At 39.5% G+C, this 22,617-nt stretch overlaps 1 protein-coding gene and 1 long non-coding RNA gene across 9 annotated transcripts in view; one reads left to right on the plus strand and one right to left on the minus strand.

Annotated features, from left to right (window-relative positions):
• Positions 1-22,617, minus strand: part of RABGAP1L (RAB GTPase activating protein 1 like) — a 684,589-nt gene that overhangs the window by 133,386 nt on the left and 528,586 nt on the right. For 3 of the 8 annotated variants that reach the window (XM_089921687.1, XM_089921608.1, XM_089921651.1), the window contains one exon: positions 4,177-4,305. In XM_089921687.1, the coding sequence (XP_089777813.1) occupies positions 4,177-4,305 (129 nt within the window). Of the gene's footprint in view, positions 1-1,030; positions 1,304-4,176; positions 4,306-5,533; positions 5,840-6,509; positions 6,618-12,499; positions 12,683-22,617 lie in introns of those variants that run through there. The other 5 variants (XM_022556537.3, XM_089921868.1, XM_089921770.1 and 2 more) reach the window with 5 other exon arrangements.
• The window catches only part of LOC149750515 (uncharacterized), a 43,967-nt gene continuing 21,470 nt past the window's right edge, over positions 121-22,617 (plus strand). Inside the window, exon 1 of the long non-coding RNA XR_016395288.1 lies at positions 121-1,483. This is a non-coding gene — a long non-coding RNA (uncharacterized LOC149750515). The remainder of the gene's footprint in view (positions 1,484-22,617) is intronic.

Below are 22,617 nucleotides of genomic sequence, written 5' to 3' on the forward strand. Positions count from 1 at the left end.
ATGTTTAAAAGAGCCAAATTTTTAATATTTCATCATCTACATACATGGCACCTATTTGAAACATAAGGAGGCATAAAATATTGCATTAAATCACATACAATGTCTAATACCTGGCAGTTTTTGGCCAACAAGAATGGTAATTTCATCAGTTCAACCTAATACAAGTGAGTGATATTGAATAAAATTATGTAAAAAAAAACAGATCAAGAAAAATTATAAAGGTTATATGTATATGAACTTGAATATATATAGGTATCACATTTATAAATTCTTATACTCTAAAGAAATATCAATTTTCTTAACAAGCTTAAGATGATCCCACAGCACAAAAGTTAATTTTTTTGAGTCACTGAGTTCCCTTTAAGAATCTAATAAAAGCTACATATTTTCTCACCAGGAAAAACAAAATGCTTAAACGCTTATATAAAGAAAGTCAAATTTCTAGTGACTCAGAGTCCATGAAGCCAAGATCCAAGTTTAAGAAGCTCTGCAATAGCAAAATTTTAAACTATAAGCTAACAACTGAATAACGATATTCAACCGAAGTTGCCTTCCTGTGAAAGTGCAGGATATTCATACATTAAGTAACCACATTATTTTTCAAAGTAAAGTCTGATGGGTGAATGTATTTTCTCATTTTAGCTTGGCTGGATCACAGGAACAGAAGGGATATCAGAATGATTTAAAGTCATGTTAGTAAATTAGAAAAAAATAAACACCGAAAAATATTCTTGATATTTAATGTCGCACGGGTTTCAGAAGAATAAAGTTATTTACCCAATCCAATGTGCTTTATTAATAAATCCTGTTATCCACACGCAGAGGTAACAATTTACTTTTTACCTGTAACAGTTGCATTTATTTTAAAACCAGTCAGTTTACTGAAATAACTGGGTCATCTAGTTTCTTAAAGTTAGAGGAAAGTGATTCATTTTCAAGGATAATTAAATGAGAACATGTCCATTCCAAGATTATACGACCGTACACAAATCCTATAAAAATAATTAAAATCCAAAAAAAAATGTGTTACCTTTGACAGAAATTCTATTGTTAAACAGGCTGTGGATAAGAAATCATGAGCTCCAACTTTTTTGCCTGTTCCATGTCTGCAGTCACCTTTGTCTGTGAATGCTTTAACATGCAGCCGTGTTCTGTAAGTCCATGATTTCTTAACATTTCCAGTTCCCAGCACATGCTGCTGTAATGATGGCATGATGACTCACATCCTTACCACACTCCCACTTTCATTATTCAGTGTAACACCTCATCCTCCACAACCTCTCACGGGTTACAGCATATCAGAATGGGGAAGGGGTAGGAGGGGCCGACAGTGGAACAGGACTGAGTGCTTTTTCAAAACTGCAAGCTGCTGTGAAATCCATGTAGTGGGTTGTGACTAGCAGAGGGAAGGGTAGAAGTTTAAAATGGAATAGAATATAATATAGTAGAAGAAAAACATCAGAGTGCATCATACATTGTAAGCGTAAGTATCTCTTCAGATGTGTGTGTGTGTGTGTCTGTGTGTGTGTGTGTGTGTGTGTGTGTGCACGTGTGTATGTTTAAGGTCTTGATATAAAAGTTATTTCAAAATGTAGGTTTTGGTTTAAAAACAATCTTAAATTTTCATGTTGGAGATCTACGTTCTAGTCCCAGCACGATCCCTGAATACTGTACAATTTATGTCTTCCTTCTTTCAGTGAAACCTCACATCAGCCTCACGATCATGCTATAAATTAAAATGGTGTCCCTTGGGTACTGTTTTAAGTATCTAAGAGAAAGGTACTCTCCTTAGATAATACAAAAAGAAACGAAACAAAACACAAAACTAAATAACAACCGTATTATTGCTTAAAAAAAATTCCTATCTATCTGTTCATGACCAAATAAATCACTCTGGTTGCACATAGCACTTTCATCTCAGGAACAATCCATTCAGATCATATTTTGAACTTGTCTTCTAACATTTTATGTTTCAATGTCTCTCATATCTCACGTTTCTGGCTTGACAATCGTTAGTTACCTCCATCCTCTGAGGAGCTTCATAAATTATATTGGGAAAAAATCTTTCCCTGTACATTTCATATTTTTAAAACACTTTCCTGGGTTTTTTGTTCTCAGTTATTTTCCCACAGTTCTAGATTTCCCTCGAAAACATTTACCTATACCTCTTAACTCTCTACTCTTTTATTCTTAGAAATGCATGCTGTATTTTAATGGATCCCTACAGCACTGCCCCAAGTTATAGTACTTCTTTCTGACAGCTCTGGAACAATCAGCTGGCTGAAGCCTACCTTTCAAACCTACTACCCATAAAATTCAATCAAAGGCACCATGACTACTGTGTTTTCAACGTCTACAGACAAATGTGGCTTATGCTTAGTCACCTGGCTTAGCCAAATAAAACAATCAGTCATAAAGCCTTTAAAAGTGTGCATTTCAGGATGAAGACTTCAGAGGTCTATCTTTCTTAATACCTTTGGAATACGATCTCTTTGAATATAGAGTTCATTTGGAAGACAATGTAATCTTTTTCTCCTCAAGCTATTTACGTTCAGCATTGAGTTGTACTTTTGAAACATTTAGAATTTAGTTTAAAATAACTTAAAATTCAAAACAAGTCTTACACCAGAAAAGTGTTACAGTGGGTATTATGCTTAAGTGAAGTCTGTGTCAAAATACATTTTAAGAAATGAGCTTAATAAATCAATGGCTACTCTATCTTCTAATTGCTCAATCCCAAATCTGTGGAATCACTTTGACCCCTCTTTTCCTTTCACACCCATGTTTAATACATCATGAAATCCCTTTGGTTCTCTTTCAAAATATACCCAGGTTCCAACCACCTCCATCTCCAATCCATCTCTATCCCCACTATTATCACCCTGGTCAATCTATAATCATTTCTCAACAGGGTTACTGCAAACCCCCTATCTGATCTCCCTACTTCTACTCTTACCTTCCTATCGTCTGTTCTGAACACTGTAGGCACTATAATCCTCTAAAACCTCAGACAGATCTTATCACTCTTCTACTCAAAACCTTGTAAGGGCTCTTCACTACACTCCAAGCAAAGCCTAAAAACCCTTACAGTGACCTACATTTTTAGGCTCCTTGTGAGCTCTCTAACTTCCTCTCCTATTGCCCTCATTTTCATTCACTTCATTCCAGCTACACTGGTCTTCTTGCTGTTCCTCACATGGCATGAGTCAGCCCCAGGGCCTTTGAACCAGCTGTTGCCTCTGCTGAATTGCTCTTCCCCTAGACATCTCCATGAATAATTCATCTCCTTCACCTTCAATGAGGTCTACTCTGACTACCAAACAACAACTATAACTTTCCTTCTCCCCACCAATCCAATCCTGCTTATTTTGCCCTACTTTTTCTTTTTTCATAGCTATTTATCACCTTCTAACATATTAAATATATTCTTTATTATGTTAATTGTTTACTGACTCTCTCCTTCGGCAAGAATGTAAAGTCCATAAGACCTGGGATCTTTGTTTTTTCAGAAAACAAATTTATATTTTTGTCATGGTTAGGTAAGAAGATTCCCTAGTATATTCCAAAGGTACAAGAATTTACATCAGTAAATTGGTTCCATTTTTTTTTTTAAATGTGCTATCTCACCTTGATACCACAATTCTCTAGATAGAGATTTCTATTTTAACTTATTTATAAAATTTATTTATTTATATCAGACATCTGATAAGGAGCAATGTATCCACAAACATTTGTCAGGTGTGGGATGGAAATGCGTAGATCAAGAAAGAGCTTTCCAAGTCCCTTAGAGAAAGGAAAGCACGGCCTAAGCAGGCTTTTCTTGCTTGGTCCTAAATAATCTTAAAACAGATGGCAAAAGCTAAATACTAAGTCTGCTGCTATGGAAACCACTATCACAGCAACCTATTCTAGAGCCCCACCTATGAGATAAATGTTTGTCTTCCTCTTGTTACAACCTGAACCTGCTAACGTTCACTCTAAGTCCTACTAGAAGGTACAGCCACTATAGATACAAATCAGCTTGACAAAAAAGTCTGAGAGAAACTAGGTCATACACCATTTCACCTTAAACATAGTCAAAATCCAGCAACATACTGAGAAAGAGTTTTATATAATTTGCCATGTTATTCTGCATTCAAGTTCCACCTTTATTATCTATAAATTCATATATCTTACCTTAATATTGCAAGCCTGCTCCATTAACCTTCTTGCATTTTCCTCTGCCCTGTATCTCTTTGGAAGCTGGACTCTGAAGAACTTTAAAGCACCTTCAAAATCAGCCTGCAGAAGATCTTCCTTTGAGGTCTAAAAAATAATCACCAAGAATCATCAATTACATTTTAACCTACATTCAGAACGAATACATTGTAAAAGGAATTTCTATTTTCCTGAATGTACTTTTATAGCCAAGATCTAGGTGAGCTTCAAAAATTTTTAGGAAGAGATTTCTAACCTCTTTAACTACAAGCTGAAATAAGTCACCATAAATCCTAGACGTGACGAAAGAATTAACAGGCTAACATATTTAATTTATATTACCTGAAGATTTGAATAGTGGATCTTGGCAAAGCTAACCATGTTATGGCTCTAAAAAAAGAAAAATGCCAGAAAAGGAAAAACTTTGAACTCTGGGACTAATCTGTGATTTTAGCTTGGCAGGCATTTTAAGGATATTTTACAAAGCTGGCTGAAGACATAGACAATGCAATCAAAGCACAGCAGAATTATATAATAAACACCTAATGAGAGGATGACTTTTCAACTAGTGACAGTGGCAGTTCAAGTGAAGAAAATAAGAATTTTTTTTTTTTTTTTTTTTGCGGTATGCGGGCCTCTCACTGTTGTGGCCTCTCCCATTGCGGAGCACAGGCTCCGGACGCGCAGGCTCAGCGGCCATGGCTCACAGGCCCAGCCGCCCCACGGCATGTGGGATCGTCCCGGACCGGGGCACGAACCCGTGTCCCCTGCATCGGCAGGCGGACTCTCAACCACTGTGCCACCAGCGAAGCCCTGTACCCATATATTAAACACTGTTATAAAACAGTAAATGAAGCAAACCACTTAACTACTGAACTTCTTATGAAAACTACTGCTTACCAGATTTACTTAAGAAATAACCACCACTTATAAATATATGTATACCCAGAAAAAAGACTGAAAGGAAATAAAAGAAAATGTTTCTCTGGATAGTGGGATTATAATTTTTTTTCTTCTTTATATATTTTGCTGTTTTTCCTGCAGTAAAGATTTTGTAATAAGAAAGGCAATAAATATTTTAATAAACAACTATAAGTAATCGCTGGAAAACACTGAGACACAAATTAAGAGATTGAGAAAGACTGGGTACACAGAAGTAGGCCAACACAAAAAGAAATAAGGTGTTTTAAGAGTCAGCACTTAATTGTCAAAAACTGCAGAAATCAAACAAAAACAAACAAACAGACAAAAACAAAACATGGTGGCTAGAAATCACAGAGCTACATGCTAGTTCAAAATATTACTTTATTTACATTCAAATTTAAAACTGATTAACCTTAAAGACTGCATTCAAAAAGTATAAGGAAGTCAGAGGACTCCTGCTCATAATGAGTTGTTGTCATCACCACCAGCCTGGTCTAAGCCATTGTCATCTCTCAGCTGAGCCACTGCACTAACTCCCCAACTGGTCCCCCTCTTTCTGCTCTTGCTCCCCACAATCTACTCTCGTTACAGCAGCTAGATGATACTTTTTCAGATCATGTTGCTCTTCTGTGTAAAGCTCTCCAGTGGTTCCTACTGTGCTCAGAATAAAACCCAAAATCTTTACCATTGCCCACAAGACCCTTCAGGATCTGGGGCCCTTGCCTCCCCCTCCAACCTCATGTTGAATCACATCTCCCTCCTTGCTCTCAAGCTCCAAGCACACTGGCCTTCTTTCTGTTTTCTTGTACACACCAAGTTCATTCCTAACTGAAGGCTACTGCCTGTTCTCTCTGCCTGGAATATTCTTCCCCCAGATCTTCATAATGGTAACAACTTTTTGTGATCTAGATTTTAGCACAAATATAAGATCTGAGTTAGGCCTTTTCTGAGCACTTAAATTCTTCCCCCCAGCCCATCAAGTCATTTTCCATCCAGTCATTTTCCAGTTTCACTTCTGTTTTCGTCCTAAGGAAAGGGGATTTGTCTGTCTTCTTCTTTGCTGTATCCACTGCCTAGAGTACAGGAGGTACTTAACTAAAATTTACTGAATAAGTGAATGAATTCTACTTCCGCCCCTCTTTCACTATACATATATAATTTTTTCTTCCCTTCTCTCCTCCCCTTTAAACAGAAACATGTAAAATAGAATAATATATTAATTCACACAGCAGGCATTTTCACGGGGAACTAGGTTGGCCCAAGTTTAGATTCACAAACTAGTAATCAGAAGACAGAGCCAGATTTATTTCCTCCCTCACAGATACTGAGAGGTGGTGGCAATAAGCAGTGGAGAGAATATTTAGCATGATAAAGTGCTATCATCTCACCTTAACTTGGTTGGAAAAGGCAGTTACTGGAAACAACTTCAGCCCCAAAGAGGGCCTCTTCAACTAAAATATCAACTGCTGAATTACTGAGAAAGCATCCACCTACCAGTTATGCCAGACATACTACATCCTCTTTCACCTGTAATACTGGTTCTGATGATTATCTCTTTGGCAATTGTTGGGAGAGTTCAACACAGGCTGCTTACAGAGTTTGTAGCAAAACAGGATTAGTAGCTTTCTTCATTAGTCAAAAACCTTCTAAGGGCACCTCTTCTATTGTCAGTGCAACTAACCTCTAGTTACCTGCAAACAGATGCCCCAAAATGGTGGGGAGCAGTCTACTGCCTACAGGCAGCAGCATGGTTACCTAATTTTCTAATACGGCCCAAGGCCTAATTTCAAGTCCAGCCTCTGAGTTCATACAAAAGCAGAAAGATTAGGATTAAAGATGAGAAGTCAAATATCCTGTGACATTTGCCCTCTGGTCAGGCAGGGATGGCCAGGCACACAGAGATGCTCTTTGGAGGAGGCTGTAGTCTCAGGGGAGGTACAGCAAGGAGCTCCCTACCCAGGTGGGGCTGAAGCTCAACTCAGGTTAAGTCTCTGGAAACCAGAATTCAGAGTGCCCTGTGACTGGCCCAACTCAAGCCCCTGAAGAGAGGAGCTCTGATAATCATGAGGCAAGTGTAGAAAATGCATCTTATTTAATCATCTAATTTTAGCCTCTAGAAGTACTTGTCAATTAGAGGTCCTCAAGCAAGGTTGCAAAGGATGGAATAGTCATTTTAATTCCAACTCTGGCTAACTCATGGTACTGCATAATTCTCCACCGTTCTCCTACTTTAAAAGTGGGACTATATTCAACCTCGAGTATTTGAGAATGAAGAAAGTTAAGGCATATGAGTATATTTTGTGAACCCCAAAACAAATGTAAGGGACAACATTTTGGAAAGTTGTCTCTGTTGCTCAAATATGCTCAGATACTGAAATTTTAGTATAACATTTTGTTACATTGCTTATAGTCCTTTTTTCCTAACCTTACAGATACATTTCATATATATTTAACAAAATTTGAGTCACTTTGTACATATTATTTTGTTAAATATATACACCTCATAAATGTCAAGCATTGATGTAATAATATTAGTCCAAAATATAGGTAGTGGTGCTTTCTATGAAACTAAAACATGGCTTCAATCACACATACTAATTATTAATGAGCTGACTACGGAGATATTAACTTAATTAATGGTTATAATTGAGTTTATAATTGCATGAATGCTAACCCTCTTCTCCAACAAAGAAGAGAAGTTTAACACATGATCTTGTGATAAGACCCAAGCTTTAAAAATACACCCCTAAAAGGCAGACTAACATTTCAAAAACCAAACCAAGTACCCGAAAGAGGTTGGGCTGGCTTCTGGATAACATTATCCATCTGTACTCACTACACAGAACCCCATCAGGCAGAAAGAATTGATTTAAATTGGAAAGGCTGTTCTTCAACTGGGAAATTCTTAGAGTTTTTCTATATTACCTTCAGAACAATAGTGAAGGAATAGTAAAATAATGAAAATGCAATTACTTTGCTAACAGTATTTGCTAAGTAACGTCAGCCAGAAGATAATACAGACAAGAACTAGGGAATTTGAATAAGCAAAGGCATGTTTTCTTCCCTTGTACAATAAAGGAAAGAACTCTACCAGCTTTTAAGTAAGAACTAATAAATGATAACTTTTGAAAATCAGTGGCTCTACTAATACTCATCTTTTGCTCTCCAAACTTTCTGTCAAATCCTTTTAAGTGATGATAGGAAACATGTTTACCAATTATACCTTCAAAGGTAACATTACTTCTTCCTCATTTCTATGAATAGAGCTATATAAAAAGATTACCTGGATAATTAAAAAAACATTTAAACAAGTCCTACTTCTATTTCCTTTCAAGTAGGTAGAAATAAATATCCAGAGGGAAAGGTAAGTAGGATGTTAATGTAAGAATCCTTCCCACTCACCCCAGTAAAATGAATTAAGCACATTGCCAGGCACACAATAGACACCAACATATATCTGTTCCATGAATTTATAAAGGATCTACTTCAAGCATACTCACTATTAATAAGTCAAAAATTTATAAGATGCAAATTAGAAAGGAGATGTAGGACTTATTTTGATATAAAAATTGACTTTTATATTTGAGGGGCATCAGAATTGGGGGGGCAATTCTTTTATATATTGGGGGGCATCAAAATTGACTTTTATATTTGGGAGGCAACTTTTATACTTGAGTCTTTAACTTCTTTTAAGAGTTATCATCTCTCTTCAGTGAGTAATCCTTGCAGCAGTCAACAACAGAGGTAAAAATGGGAGAGAAACTTTCTCCTCTGCTCTTTTATTCCCTCCTTAAAATTAATGTTTTAAGGAAGTCCACAAATTAAAAAAACAAAACTAGGATGCAGTTTGACAGCATAAAGAAATATGATCAAAATTAAACTTTAAATGGTTACTGGAGGGACAGCTGGAACATTTGGCTATAGATATATGTCAATCCTCTTCAGCCTGAGAGTCCTTTGGATTCACCGTGCACAGCGCCCAGAGTATCAGATTGAAACTACAGCCAACACTGATATCAACATATAATGATCTGATAACTTCCCATGTCATATAAAAGCAAAAAGAAAAAATCTAGGAGGATAGGGAAGATTTTGAACCTGAGTAAAAGTTTTTCCTCTTTCTCCAAATTTCACACACTTACAGAGGAATATGAACTCTGGCTATGTGCCCCTGCTAATACCATTTGGAGTGTGTTTTTCCCACTGAAAAATTCAGTGCAAGAGTATCACATTTTAAAGTGATTTTTTTTTTTTAAAAGAAAGGAGGGTGGGTGGAAATGAACAGTTCTAACATTTGAGTGTTAGCTCCAGATGCTTCTATTCGAAACCTCTCATTTTCTTGGATGACAAATCTTTCTTTAAGGGCCTCTGATAAGCAGCAAAATCTAGGTTTGATTATTTTAGGGGATTATTTGAAAAAAAAATCTAGGCATGTTTCTCTTTCTCACCTTCGCTATATTCACCACAAATGGCTTTTCTTCCTTTAGTTATAGTGTCTAACAGGATTTCCATTCCGTTGAGAAATGTTTCTGGAGGTCTGAGAATCATTTGGAAGCACAGGCTTTTAGAAGAGGACATTACTTAGCTGGTATCTAGGATACGTATATCCCTTGCTTTGGTATTTTAATTTCACCAAAGAAACGTGTGTTTGGTGAGTCTGCACACAGAATTTATGCCTTGTGGTAAAATCTAAAATGGAGTACTTGTACTTGATTTATTAAAGGAAAATTATTCTTTACTAGGTGTACCTTTGAAGGACAATAAGCAAAAATTCCAAATGTGCTTGGTGTTCTCATAGCTTGATGGTCTCTCTGTGAATCAGGGAACAATAAATAAGGCTCAAAGTCCAAATCTACAACACTGTCTTGGTAAATCTTCATTTATTTGATCAGTTTCATTAAAAAAATTAACTTGTCTTATATGAAGAAAACTACTGGCATCTTAAAAGTAAAATAAGGGATTTGTACGTGTTTAACCCACACACACATTCATATTTAAAACATGATTAAAAACCTAAACTTCGGGCTTCCCTGGTGGCGCAGTGGTTGAGAGTCCGCCTGCCGATGCAGGGGACGTGGGTTCGTGCCCCAGTCCAGGAAGATCCCACATGCCGCAGAGCGGCTGGGCCCGTGAGCCATGGCCGCTGAGCCTGCGCGTCCGGAGCCTGTGCTCCGCAATGGGAGAGGCCACAACAGTGAGAGGCCCATGTACCGCAAAAAAAAAAAAAAACCAAAACCTAAACTTCAGTGCTTGCCCTCTTGACTGGTAATGGAAAGACTGCAACATTGCATGTGGTAGGATTCCTCTTAGGATTACCCTGTGCAGATTAGCCGCTGATCCCACATCATTAGCCAGTCCAATAACACAAGGCTGAACAACTGTACTTCCCTCTGGTACACATGCTAAACTTTGAGCAATAACTCATTGGATAGCTGATCCCAATTCATAGCCACATGGCTAACTAAAGGGCATGTGATTTCTCAGAATATAGAGTACCCTAGTTCTATCGACAATCTTTTGAGTACAACACTGTATAACAAAGTCAGAGATTTCCAAATGGCCCTATACACAACGCAGCACACACTTGTCACATACAGTGCAAATGGCACTATTACCTGCAGTGTTAGAGCCCAAAACAACCTGAGGGCTGTACCACCACCTCAGGTACCTAACTGAGCAACCAAGCCGACTTTGTACAGTTGCAACATATAGATATCTATGACCTCCCACAAATCTGAAGCTTGTGAAGCTTATGGGTTTTGTTGTTGACAATCGTTTTACACTAGAGTCATCCGGATTTTGATGCAGATTTTAGTATGAGTGATATTCTTAGTTATCAATTTTATGTTTTCCTTCAAAACACTCAAAATGTAAATGCCAAAGATAGGCAGCACCGGATCACTGTAAAGTTATCAGTGGAAGCCCGTGAGACACAAAGTTAAGCAGTCTTTAAGAATATTAGACCAAAAACTGATTCCTCAAAGAGAGGCAGAGAATTGGTTGAAATATATTTTAGCACTTCTTAGTGTCAAAGCTCTTGAAAAAAAATGCTTTTTATTTCACTGTTAAAAAACAAAAACAAAAACAAAAAACTCCTTTCTAATAGAATCATGAATCTTCAGTTTTCTCCTTTATTAAGAAAAAAATGTTATGATTCAGGGGAACAAAATTCAAGTGAGCACTGATGACCTCACCTAGGCATTAAAACATATAAATTGAGCTCTTCTTTCTTAAATGACAAAGGAACCATATTTCTCAAAATATACCACCCCCTTCTTTATAATTGTATGCTGGTCACTGCATCTAACTTCACCTTGCAATGATAAACAGACTTTCTTCTGGGTGAGAAATCCCTTAGGTGCACGGCTACCTAACATGTCTGTTATGATGATACAGGAGAGATTATATTTACATGCAAATAGATACATGAGACTTAATTAATAATTGTAAACATAAGCATAAACAGAGATGAAGTATACTAGAGGGAGTTATGTGAGAGAAAAGAGTTAAATTCAGTCAATATTGTACTTCTGAAAAAGATTCAAATATGAGAGAACCAAATGAAGGAACAGTCTAGAATAGTATTAAACTCCATTGTATAATATAAACAAAGCAAAATTATTCTTGCCCAATTACCAAATAATGGTATAGGACTACCACAGACCAATCACATTACAGAACAGTTACTAGGTACAGTTCTCAAACCACTAAAAAGAAACACTGCACCAGTGATTGTGGGTATTTAATTTTAACCCTTGGTAGGAAGTGCAGAAGGGTGATTTTTCTCTTGTTCAGGAAATCAAAAAACAAGCAAGGCAGACTTCCCAGACTCAGCACAGACCCAACAGCTTTAAGCTGTTTCATAGATACACAGTTCGAACATTCCAGGAGAGAAATCTGTAATTTCCTAACCAATGATTTTTAAGGGGCAAAATTCCCTATTAACACAACCAAATTGACCATCAAATGGAGAGGTTAGAAAGCAAACCAGGCATAGTCTAGATAAGTCGCAATGTCTGGTGTAAAATTTAACCCCTTGGAGACAGAAATAACAGAATGCATCCATCAAGCACTTGGGTATTCTGCTTTATTGCTGAGCCTGGCCAGCCATAAGACCTTTTTTTTTGGCTGCCACAGAGATAATGCCACTAACGTGGGCTTGGAGAGGAGAGCCATATCTCCTCTAGCCAATTAAGGAGTGGCACGGACCAGGCTCGGACAGAGCCCCACGCCTGTGGCCACTCAGCACTTCCTTCTCGGTAGAGTGGGGAGAAGGGGAAGGAGACAGGAGACCGCAAGCCTCTTCCAGGGATACAGGGAATTCTCACAGAGGGTGGCAGATTCTTTACAAATGAAGTTCAATGAAAAACAGTCTCACCGCCAGAAGCCGAGGCACAAACAGACGATGCCCCATCCCCAGAAGTTCCAGCACTCGACACGCATACTCATTCACCAGCTTGTTCCTCTCGTCGTGCATGTCCTGGGACTTTTTGACAGGAGCTGTGAGCTTAGCAGCTGGGGCTGGGCAGGGCACCCCTTCTTCCATGAGCAGTAAGTAGTTATCCAGAATGAGAAAGCTGGATCTCTTATCCACAATTTTGAGAACTGCGGCGGGAGGGGAGCCAGGCTTAGGTCTCCCCAGGAGCACGCACAAGCCAGTCTGTGGTGGGAACTGCCAGCTAACGTCTCCACAAGAAAAACATTTTGGCTAAATTATCTACTGTGCAAGAGCCCCAAAGTAGACTGGAAATGAAATCAAATGCTGATCTAAATAAAAAAACAGCAAAAGCAAGCGAATGCAAGAAAATGGCCAAGAGTGATGCAGGAGAGTTCACATACATGTGTAAAAATGGACAAGCTGCTTAGAAGGGTCTAGCATGTGAGTGTGTGTGTGTGTGCTGTGTGTATGTGAGAGAGTGAGTGTGTGTGTGTGCGTGAGCAAAGAGCAGGAGCCAGGAAGCCAGGGCAGTTGTGAAGCTGCAAGGAGAAAAGGATGAGCTCATTGCAATCCTTGATTCGTGACAAGCAGCTCTGCTGTTGCTGCCTCTGCTGCTGCTGCCTCTCGCTGTGAATCAGTAATGAAGGGGTAGGGAAGGAAGGGGAGGGAAGAGAAGGAGGTAGGTGAATGAGCATGCAGAGTTTGTCTCGGGGGAGAATGCTGTAATAGGAAGCCAATGGCGAGCCGTTGGACAGATGCGCTTCCCCTCCCAGTCCACCTTCAATCAGTGTTAGGCTGACAGCTTATGCTGTTGAATCTTAAACCCACAGACAGATGAGCTAGCTTCTCCTAACATGTGATGCTCACAGAAAAATCAGACAGCCTGCCAGCTAAAAGGCTGACCTTTATTCACTCTTGCTTTCTAATAATGGTAACAGATACAAGTCTGATTTTTTTACTGCATATTTAAAGTGGGATGCTCCAATCCTTGTTAGATTACTGAAATCTCTAGCAGAACAGAGGCTTAGGGGAAAATGATAGAGTATGGACAGAAGAGCAAGGACCGAACATCCAAGAAACGACATGCCCTCAAGTTGAAGTGTTTATGCAATAATGACTTTTTGCAATGCTAGGATATGCAGAAGTATTTCAGCATTCTGGGAAGGCTAGCTGCAATTAAAAGGAAGATTATTTTTAATGTATTTTTATTTTTTATTGTGGTATAGTTGATGTATAGTATTATGTAAGTTTCAGGTGTACAACATAGCAAAAATGAAGACTCTTATAAATATACAATGTGATAAAGCATAAAAACCTACAACATAATAATAAGAGTATACCTTTAAGGAACTATTAAAGTTGAGATTCTCAAAGCAAAAATAACTTTCCTAACCTAAAGACTGATAAACACTCACTTAATAGTTCAAAACATTGTTTTGATGCATTCTGGTCTAATCCTTCCCTTGTAATAGTATAACTTAGAGTTATTCACAGTTTAAAATTTTACAATCTTACTATTAAAGTTTTATATTAATTTCCTTGATGTGAATCATCAGTTTTAGCCAAATCAAGGCAGAAGGACAAGATCCCCTTTAAGGATAGTTTCTTAAATTTATCCTAACAATTAACTACTATATATTCAGAATCTTGGAGCTACTGTTCTGTAGTTGGTCTCGTATGAATACCAGACCAGTTTCTTCATGCAAGCTGTAGCATGGTGCAAAGACTAGTGGGGCTAAGAGAGCTGGAGGAAGTGCCTTCCGAGTCTTAGTTTCCTATTTTGATAAATAAGTTACAGATCTCTGCAAGTAAGAAAATAGAAACATTTATCAGCATACCTCTGTGATCTTGGTTACAGAAATACATTAATTACAGAATTGGGGATAAAGGGAAATACTGCCTTCCTTAAGAGAATACTGTTTGGTTTATTTTTCCAAAACCTCAGGTGAACAAAACTTTTTTGGGTTAAACATTTAAAGTATTAATTAACAAAATATCTTGAATAAGATATTTATATTTTGCTGTCAGGCCTTCTATTTCTTCCAAAAACGATTTATTAAAAACCTATACATGGGCTTCCCTGGTGGCGCAGTGGTTGGGAGTCCGCCTGCCCGTGCAGGGGACACGGGTTCGCGCCCCGGTCCGGGAGGATCCCATATGCCGCGGAGTGGCTGGGCCCGTGAGCCATGGCCGCTGAGCCTGCGCATCCGGAGCCTGTGCTCCGCAATGGGAGAGGCCACAACAGTGAGAGGCCCGCGTACCGCAAAAAAAAAAGAAAAAAAAAATCCAATTAAAAAAAAACCTATACAAAGTAAAGATTTTAATGTACAATGATAAAAGCCATTAGAATATGATATGTATATATATGTGTGTGTGTGTGTTGTATATATATATATACATATAAATTTCAGATCCTTGAGATTTTGGAGGAAATGTCTTATGGGCTACCCAGGGTGGGAGTTGGTTTAGCCAGAAGTGGGGAAGAGGGAAGAGGTTCTGGGTCTCTCATTACTCGAGCCCCCTGCCCTCCCCCCATCAGCAACAACAGCTCCATTTTCATCTTATTTACATAGTGAAGTTCTGCATGAGATTTTGTTTGAAAAGACTGTGCTACTGCTGTGTAAGTGTGAAAAGCACTGCCATAGAAGCTTTACATTGAAGAGCAAGGGGACATTTTGACTTGCAAGCGAAGAAAAAATTCAGTGACTCTTTGGCTTATAGGATTTTTTATGATTTATTTTTTTTAAAAGATAGGGTAGATGTTTCCATCCATCTGACTTGGTCTCAAAGACCACTAGCAGAAGCATTTTTTTTTTTTTTTACTTATATAAACCAGAAACAAAAAATTTATTGCCCAAAAGGAATTAAATTTAAAAATTAATCAAAAGACTTCGGAACTGGTTTGGCTCTGATGCTCACAAAAGAAGTTAAAACTATATGCACTAAATATTAAATGTAATAATTAAAATATGATAGTTTAATGAGCAAAACAAAGTTACACTTAAAAGATTTAGGTTCATTTAACAAAATGCTGTGTAAAAGGCACTACAAACCAGTGGTCATGTGTTTCAGTTTTCCCAATCTCTCCATCATCCTTCCCCTCAAATACGTATTATCCTTGAGGAGGTAAAAGGTACAGGCTCAGCTGCAGGCTCTGAGTGGGCCCTGCTGGGATGGAAGAAGTCGTTTTCGGCAGCAGGGTCCAGGGCACACCTACCCCAATGAGGCTGAGGAACTGTCACACCAGGGGCCTACAGAAGGCACTGGGGTTTAGAGGAGTGGAGAGCCTGAGGAAGAACAGGAAGAAATGGGGGCAGGTCCAGCTAGCTGCTCCTACCAGCCCCTGAACCAAGACCCCGAACCAGAAGGGGCAGAGCTGGCACCAGTGCGGGGTGCAGAAGATAGAGCTGCTGACGTCCAGGGTTGGAACTAAGGCCCTAGGGCTTCATTCCCGGGACAGGCCAGCAGAGAATGAGGATGAAGATGAGGAGGGAGCTACAGCACTGAGCAGCCACAACTCTACAGTCATGGACCCAGAACATGCAGAGTTGGTGAAAAGGGCGAAGGAGGTGATATTAAATGCCCAGTGGGAAGATGTGGTACAGAAGGCCCTCCAAGCCTGGCAGGTGTCCCCTGCCTGCCAATGACCGCACTGAGAGCTGCCTCATCTCCCTGCATTCCAGGGCTGATCATATCCCAGGTTGTAATGTTCATCCCCATGCTCCCACCCCCCTTTCCACATCAAGGTAAACCAGACTTCTTCTCAGAGACTTATTAATTCAGTTCTATATACATGGGGACATCAGCCCAAGCCCAACCCACCTTAGCATGTATCACTCTATGGAGAATAAAAGCACCCCCTTCCAAAAAATAAAATAAAAGAAAGAAAGCATCATCCTTGCCTTCAAAATTTCCGTAATTTTCCGACCCTGGTCGTGTTTTCAGGTTGTCCCTTGAGAATAGGCTGTTGATCAGTATCAGGTAAAATAACTCTTCTAGAATATCACTTGGCAAAAAGAAAGAATGTATTCTAGCGATTTTTGAAGCCCTACGAGAGTGAGTAATCTCAGTGAGCATTTCCCCTTATGCCTCCCCAACTCCCCAAGTAATTTATTTATTGCTGATCAGATTCAGCAATAAATAGAGTGTACTTATAACTCAAAGATAAATTTTTGAGTTATAAAGTAGTCCAAAAATGAAACTAATGATAGAAAAGAAACTCTTCTGAATTAACCAGTTAATAATACATGATTTCTCATATTTCTTTACACTATCATAAAGGAGATTTTTTTTAAATCTCTATGAAGGAAGTTCAGCAGCAAATTGAAGATAATATGGGAAATTTGGATGAATGATCCAATGAGGCAGAGTGAGAGAAAGGTAAAGAGGGCAAGGCAGTGGTCCCAAAGCCATGGTCTAAAGAACAGCAGCCTCACTCTGGAGTGCTAGAAGCAGGTAGATGGTGGTGCAGTGCTAATTAGAGCCCCGAGCTTGAGTGCTCTACCTGAGCCACTCCACTCACTGATTGTGGACATGTGCAGGACATAAATAGATTTCCATTGTAAAGTGAAAAGATACTTGACTTAATTTATGGAACTGTAATTAAGAACAGTAAGTGCACAGTAACACAAGAAGTAGTTTCTTCAAGGGTTACAAAGGTGAAAAAGGAAAACACTTTCCAATCTGTAGGAGCTTAAAATCCGGGAGGCATTCAAACACAAAGATAAAGCAGGATGTGGACACTGTAAAAGGAGGAACACACTGTGTGTTATGATCTAGTCATGTCTTTGTTGTCCACAGTGGATACAGACAAAAGTGGGTTTAGACTAGTGGGACTGTCCTGGACCCAAATGTAAGAGTAATGAGAATTAAACATATTTCTAAGAGCAAAGCAGGGCATTGTTTATTACATCATCTTTTAGTCACATTTACTGGCTGAAAGACATGGGTAAATTACTACTCTCTGGGACTCTGTAAAAAGGCAGTATCACCTACCTAGTCAAGTTGCTCTGAAAATTTAATAAGTTAATGTATGTAAAGGAATATTTCATAGTGCCTAGCACAGGGTGGGTACCAGATAACCAGTAATTTCCTTCATTCTTTCTATGAAGTCAGGAGAAGAGGAGAGCAAGTGTAAAAGCATTTTGTTCATCTGGGTTAGGGTTTAGAAAGGCAAAAGACTCTGGATGTATTAACATTAGAAAAAGAGTTTGCCAATATATACAATGGAATATTACTCAGCCATAAAAAGAAACGAAATTGAGTTTTTGTAGTGAGGTGGATGGACCTAGTCTGTCATACAGAGTGAAGTTAAGTCAGAAAGAGAAAAACAAACACCATATGCTAACACATATATATGGAATCTTTGTTTTTTTGTGTTTTTTTTTGCGGTACGTGGGCCTCTCACTGTTGTGGCCTCTCCCATTGCGGACTACAGGCTCCGGACGCGCAGGCTCAGCGGCTATGGCTCACGGGCCCAGCTTCTCCGCGGCATGTGGGATCTTCCCAGACCGGGGCACGAACCCGCATCCCCTGCATCGGCAGGCAGACTCTCAACCACTGCACCGCCAGGGAAGCCCTATATATGGAATCTTAAAAAAAAAAAAAGGTTCTGAAGAACCTAGGGGCGGGACAGGAATAAAGACGCAGACCTAGAGAATGGACTTGAGGACACGGCGGGGGGGGGGAAGGGTAAGCTGTGACAAAGTGAGAGAGTGGCATGGACATATATACACTACCGAACGTAAAATAGATAGCTAGTGGGAAGCAGCCGCACAGCACAGGGAGATCAGCTCGGTGCTTTGTGACCACCTAGAGGTGGTCTCACTCAGTTGAGGCATATACTTTATAACAACACAGAATGGGTCGACTTTTTTCCATGTGATGTTAGTTAAAATATCTGAACACAGTTTCCTTTTCTTGAAGCTAATTATCCCTGGTTAACTAGGCCTCCTATGAGCTGGTTTCTGCACCATTCTAGACTGTCCTACTTCCTGCTCCAAGGAGACACTCTTTTTGGACAGTGTCTCTCAATAAAGTTTCAATATTACCATCACTGACATACTCGACATATGTTATCATACTCTAGATATGATAACAGAATCATGAAATAATGCAACGTTGTTAGACCCTAGAAACATCAAAGTCTAACATGTTCGTCCTATTGATGAAAAGAGTGAGGCGGCAGATACGTGACTTGCTCACAATCGTAAAACTTGTCTGAGGTAGAGCCAGGAAGCCAAGATCCCAGAGCCCTGCTACACAGTAGAGAACCTAGCATTTCCAGCTCTGTAACTTGCTCTCTTTCAATTAATGTAGCCCATTAAAAAAAACTATCTCATTAGGAAGACTGTGCTCCACCATTTTACTCCACATGGAATTGGTCCGGAGCCTGTGCCTGCCATCTGGTATGAAAGAACCTAAGATTCTTAGATCTGAGTTGAGAGGAGGCTTCCAAAAGCCTGCCTTGAGAATAGTCACTTCTAAACACACACCTATGATAATAAAGCACATCTGCCTTTGTAATTTTTAACTGTGAAGCACCCTCTCTTTTTTAAAAAAATTAATTTATTAATTTATTTATTTTTGGCTGAGTTGGCTCTTTGTTGCTGCATGTGGGCTTTTCTCTAGCTGCTGCGAGCAGGGGCTACTCTTTGTTCGGGTGCGTGGGTTTCTCATTGCAGTGGCTCCTCTTGTTGTGGAGCATGGGCTCTTCAGTAGTTGTGGCTCGCGGGCTCTAGGGTGCAGGCTCAGTAGTTGTGGTGCACGGGCTTAGTTGCTCTGTGGCATGTGGGATCTTCCCGGACCGGGGCTCGAACCCATGTCCCCTGCATTGGCAGGTGGATTCTTAACCACTGCTCCACCAGGGAAGCCCCTCTCTTTTTCAGTCAAACAGAGAAGCTACATCCTCGGCCGCTCCGTCACAGTGTCTACATAACAGCAGCTTTTTTGAAGCCATGTTAGTGATGCAGGCTTAACAATGGAAGCCTATCTCACTTCATTTATCCCCTCCTCTGGACAGTTTGTATGAGGCTCCTCTTTATTTCCAAGTTTAAGCAGAAGGCATAAATTAATGTTAGCAGAGGCCTGTTTTTTAAGTTGATCGGATTAAAATTATGACATGGAATCTAGACTATTCCTTGATGCTCTCAAGCTAGATCAGCATTTTACCTCTGTGTGTGTATGTGTGTGTTGTCATTGTTGAAAATAATGAGGTGCTATATTCATCTTGATAAGTTGTGAACTGCCTCTACCTCCTTCCCATAGTCCATCTCCAGTTCTCTATTAAATTTGCTATCTTTGGCATCTTCGTGTTACATAGAATGCTAGGTGTAGTTTAACATCTGTCTCTGTGAAAAATAGTATTTTCAGTGGAGGAGTTATATGGGTCAGCCCATGTATTAGCAAGTGAATTTGTCTCCACAAAATGAATATGTCAAGATGGGGACATTCTTTTTTTTTTTTGAATAGACAAGTCCATATTCTGAAATAAAGATGGTAATAGATTGTACAGCCATACTATTTCCCTCTCCCTACCTCCCACTCATGGCTTCAAAAGGGTTCAGTAGACTTTCAGAGGTAGCAAACGGGTGAGAGTGGAGGTGATTTTTCCTCCACTTTCATTGGACGTGATTGGATTCCTCTCCACCTCCCTTGTGAGCTCAGCACTCCTATACACTGAGAGTTGCCACAAGATGTCTTGTATGATGATAGTAACAAGTGAACAGGTGTGTACAGGTCTTTCCTGCTTGGTGGGCTCCTTTCTCTACCTCATACGCATATTTGTTCCAAGCAGGGCCTAACAAAACAACTTATACACCACGAAGTCTTGGTAAATATTTCAGTGACTAAAAGTATGAATAATAATAGTTACCATTCATTTAGTATCTATGACAGCCATAAACTATGCCAAGCCCTTAGAGTATGCAGTATTGCAATTAATCTTAACAACAAATTACACTCATTTTACATAGGAGACACCTAAGCTTAGAAAAGTTAAGTGACTTGCCAGAGATCATGTAGCTACTAAGTGGTAACTGCAAATATAATTTACACATCTGCTATATAAGTGTTTTAAATCTAATTTGAGTTATTTGAAACAACGAAGGAGGTAGAGTTAAACAGGCTAGATCCTAAAAGCTAATCAAGTTAGTCCAGTGGAAACAACAGGATTTTCACAGTCCAGTCACTATGAATACATAGAGGGACTAATGTGTCTTGGTTCTAAAAGAAATGACAAAAACAAAGCAAAAACTTATGCTCACTGTACCCTGGTGATCTTCTCCATACCTTTCTTTTTTTACTACTACTGAACAACCCAATCCTGAGATCAGCCCTCTCTCCAGAGCTCTCAATCTGTATATCTATCTCCTTGCTGGACAAATGCAGCCTCACACGCAAATTAATCCCGGCATGTCCAAAGTCACCATTTCTTCCCCAATGCAGTTCCTCCTCCTACATTTCCTATCCTAGCAAAGAGTGTCCTCATCTACCCAGTTATACCAGCAGACATCTGGGGGTCATCCTAGAGTACTCCTTTTACCTCCACTTCCCATACTCAACCCATCATTCAAGTCTGGTTGATTTAACCTCCTCACCATCTCTCAAAACTATCCCCTCTTCTCCATTCCCATCTCTTCTGATTTGAGCTCACCCCTTAGTATGACATGCTGGGATGTCTACCAGCTGCAATACTCAAGTTACTTGAAGTTCCCCTGCACACACCAGGTAACTGCATACCTCAATGTCTTTGTTCTTGCTTTCTCCTTTTCTTGAACTGTTTTCCCCCTCTAGTTCACTTACCTTTTCCTAATTTGTTTTTATTTATTTATTTACTTGGTTGAACCAGGTCTTAGTTGCAGCAGGCAGGCTCATTAGCTGTGGCATGCAAACTCTTAGTTGCAGCATGCATGTGGGATCTAGTTCCCTGACCAGGGATCGAACCCAGCCCCCTGCATTGGGAGCACGGAGACTTACCCACTGTGCCACCAGGGAAGTCCCACCTTTTCCTAATTCATTAAAACTAAACTCTGGTATTACCTCCTGCAGGAACCCTCCCTCAATCCTAGGGTTGGGGTACATGGCCTTCCCGCTTGCTCTCTTTCCACCCTTGCTGTCTGTCTCATAACATTTGCAGGCTTGTACTTTAATGATCTGCACTGAAATCAACACTTAGGGTCCTCCCCTACTAAGGCACTTAGAGATAGGTATCATGTATTATCCTTTTTGTCCTAAAAACTTAGCAGAGGCAATTACTTAACACATAGTGGCTATCCCAAAAGTGTATGTTGAAATGGTTCAGCATTCAAAATGGATAAAATATGATTATTATTCATGGGAGGGATAGATAAGCATTTCTCTGATTAGAAATATTGACGCTTTAATATTTCTGAGCCTTTAAAAATGTTCTTCCCTCTTTCTAGAATGTTTTCCTCCATTATTTTTCCTTTAAAAATTTTAACAATCCTGGGGCTTCCCTGGTGGCACAGTAGTTGAGAGTCCGCCTGCCGATGCAGGCGACACGGGTTCGTGCCCTGGTCTGGGAAGATCCCACATGTCGCGGAGCGGCTGGGCCCGTGAGCCATGGCCGCTGAGCCTGCGTGTCCGGAGCCTGTGCTCCACAAGGGGAGAGGCCACAACAGTGAGAGGCCCGTGTACCGCAAAAAAAAAATAAAATAAAATAACAATCCTGCAAATTGATGTCACGGAAAAAACAAAAGCTAAGATGTCAGAGAGATCTGGATTTAAAACCACAACTTCAAGTCTAATTAGCTACATGATTTCAGTAAAGTTAGCCTCTTTGAGTCTTAATTTCCATGAAGAAAATGAGGTTTAATATAGTAATATTATGAAGTTGCTAATGTTATTAACATCTGTGACATTTCTAGCTTGGTAAACTGGCATGATAGTAAAGATATTAACTGATAGGGAAAGCACTGGGGACAGGAAAGTATGGAGGATGAATGCAGTTAGTGAGGACCATGTGGTAATCCGTTGGAGATGTTCCATAGGCCATGGGAAATAGAATCTGGAGCCAAGAGATGGGTTTAGGAATCACT

The sequence above is a fragment of the Delphinapterus leucas genome, chromosome 1 (assembly GCF_059928025.1).
Source record: "Delphinapterus leucas isolate spDelLeu-1000000601 "Yukka" chromosome 1, BTC_Dleu_Yukka2, whole genome shotgun sequence".
NCBI lineage: Eukaryota > Metazoa > Chordata > Mammalia > Artiodactyla > Monodontidae > Delphinapterus > Delphinapterus leucas.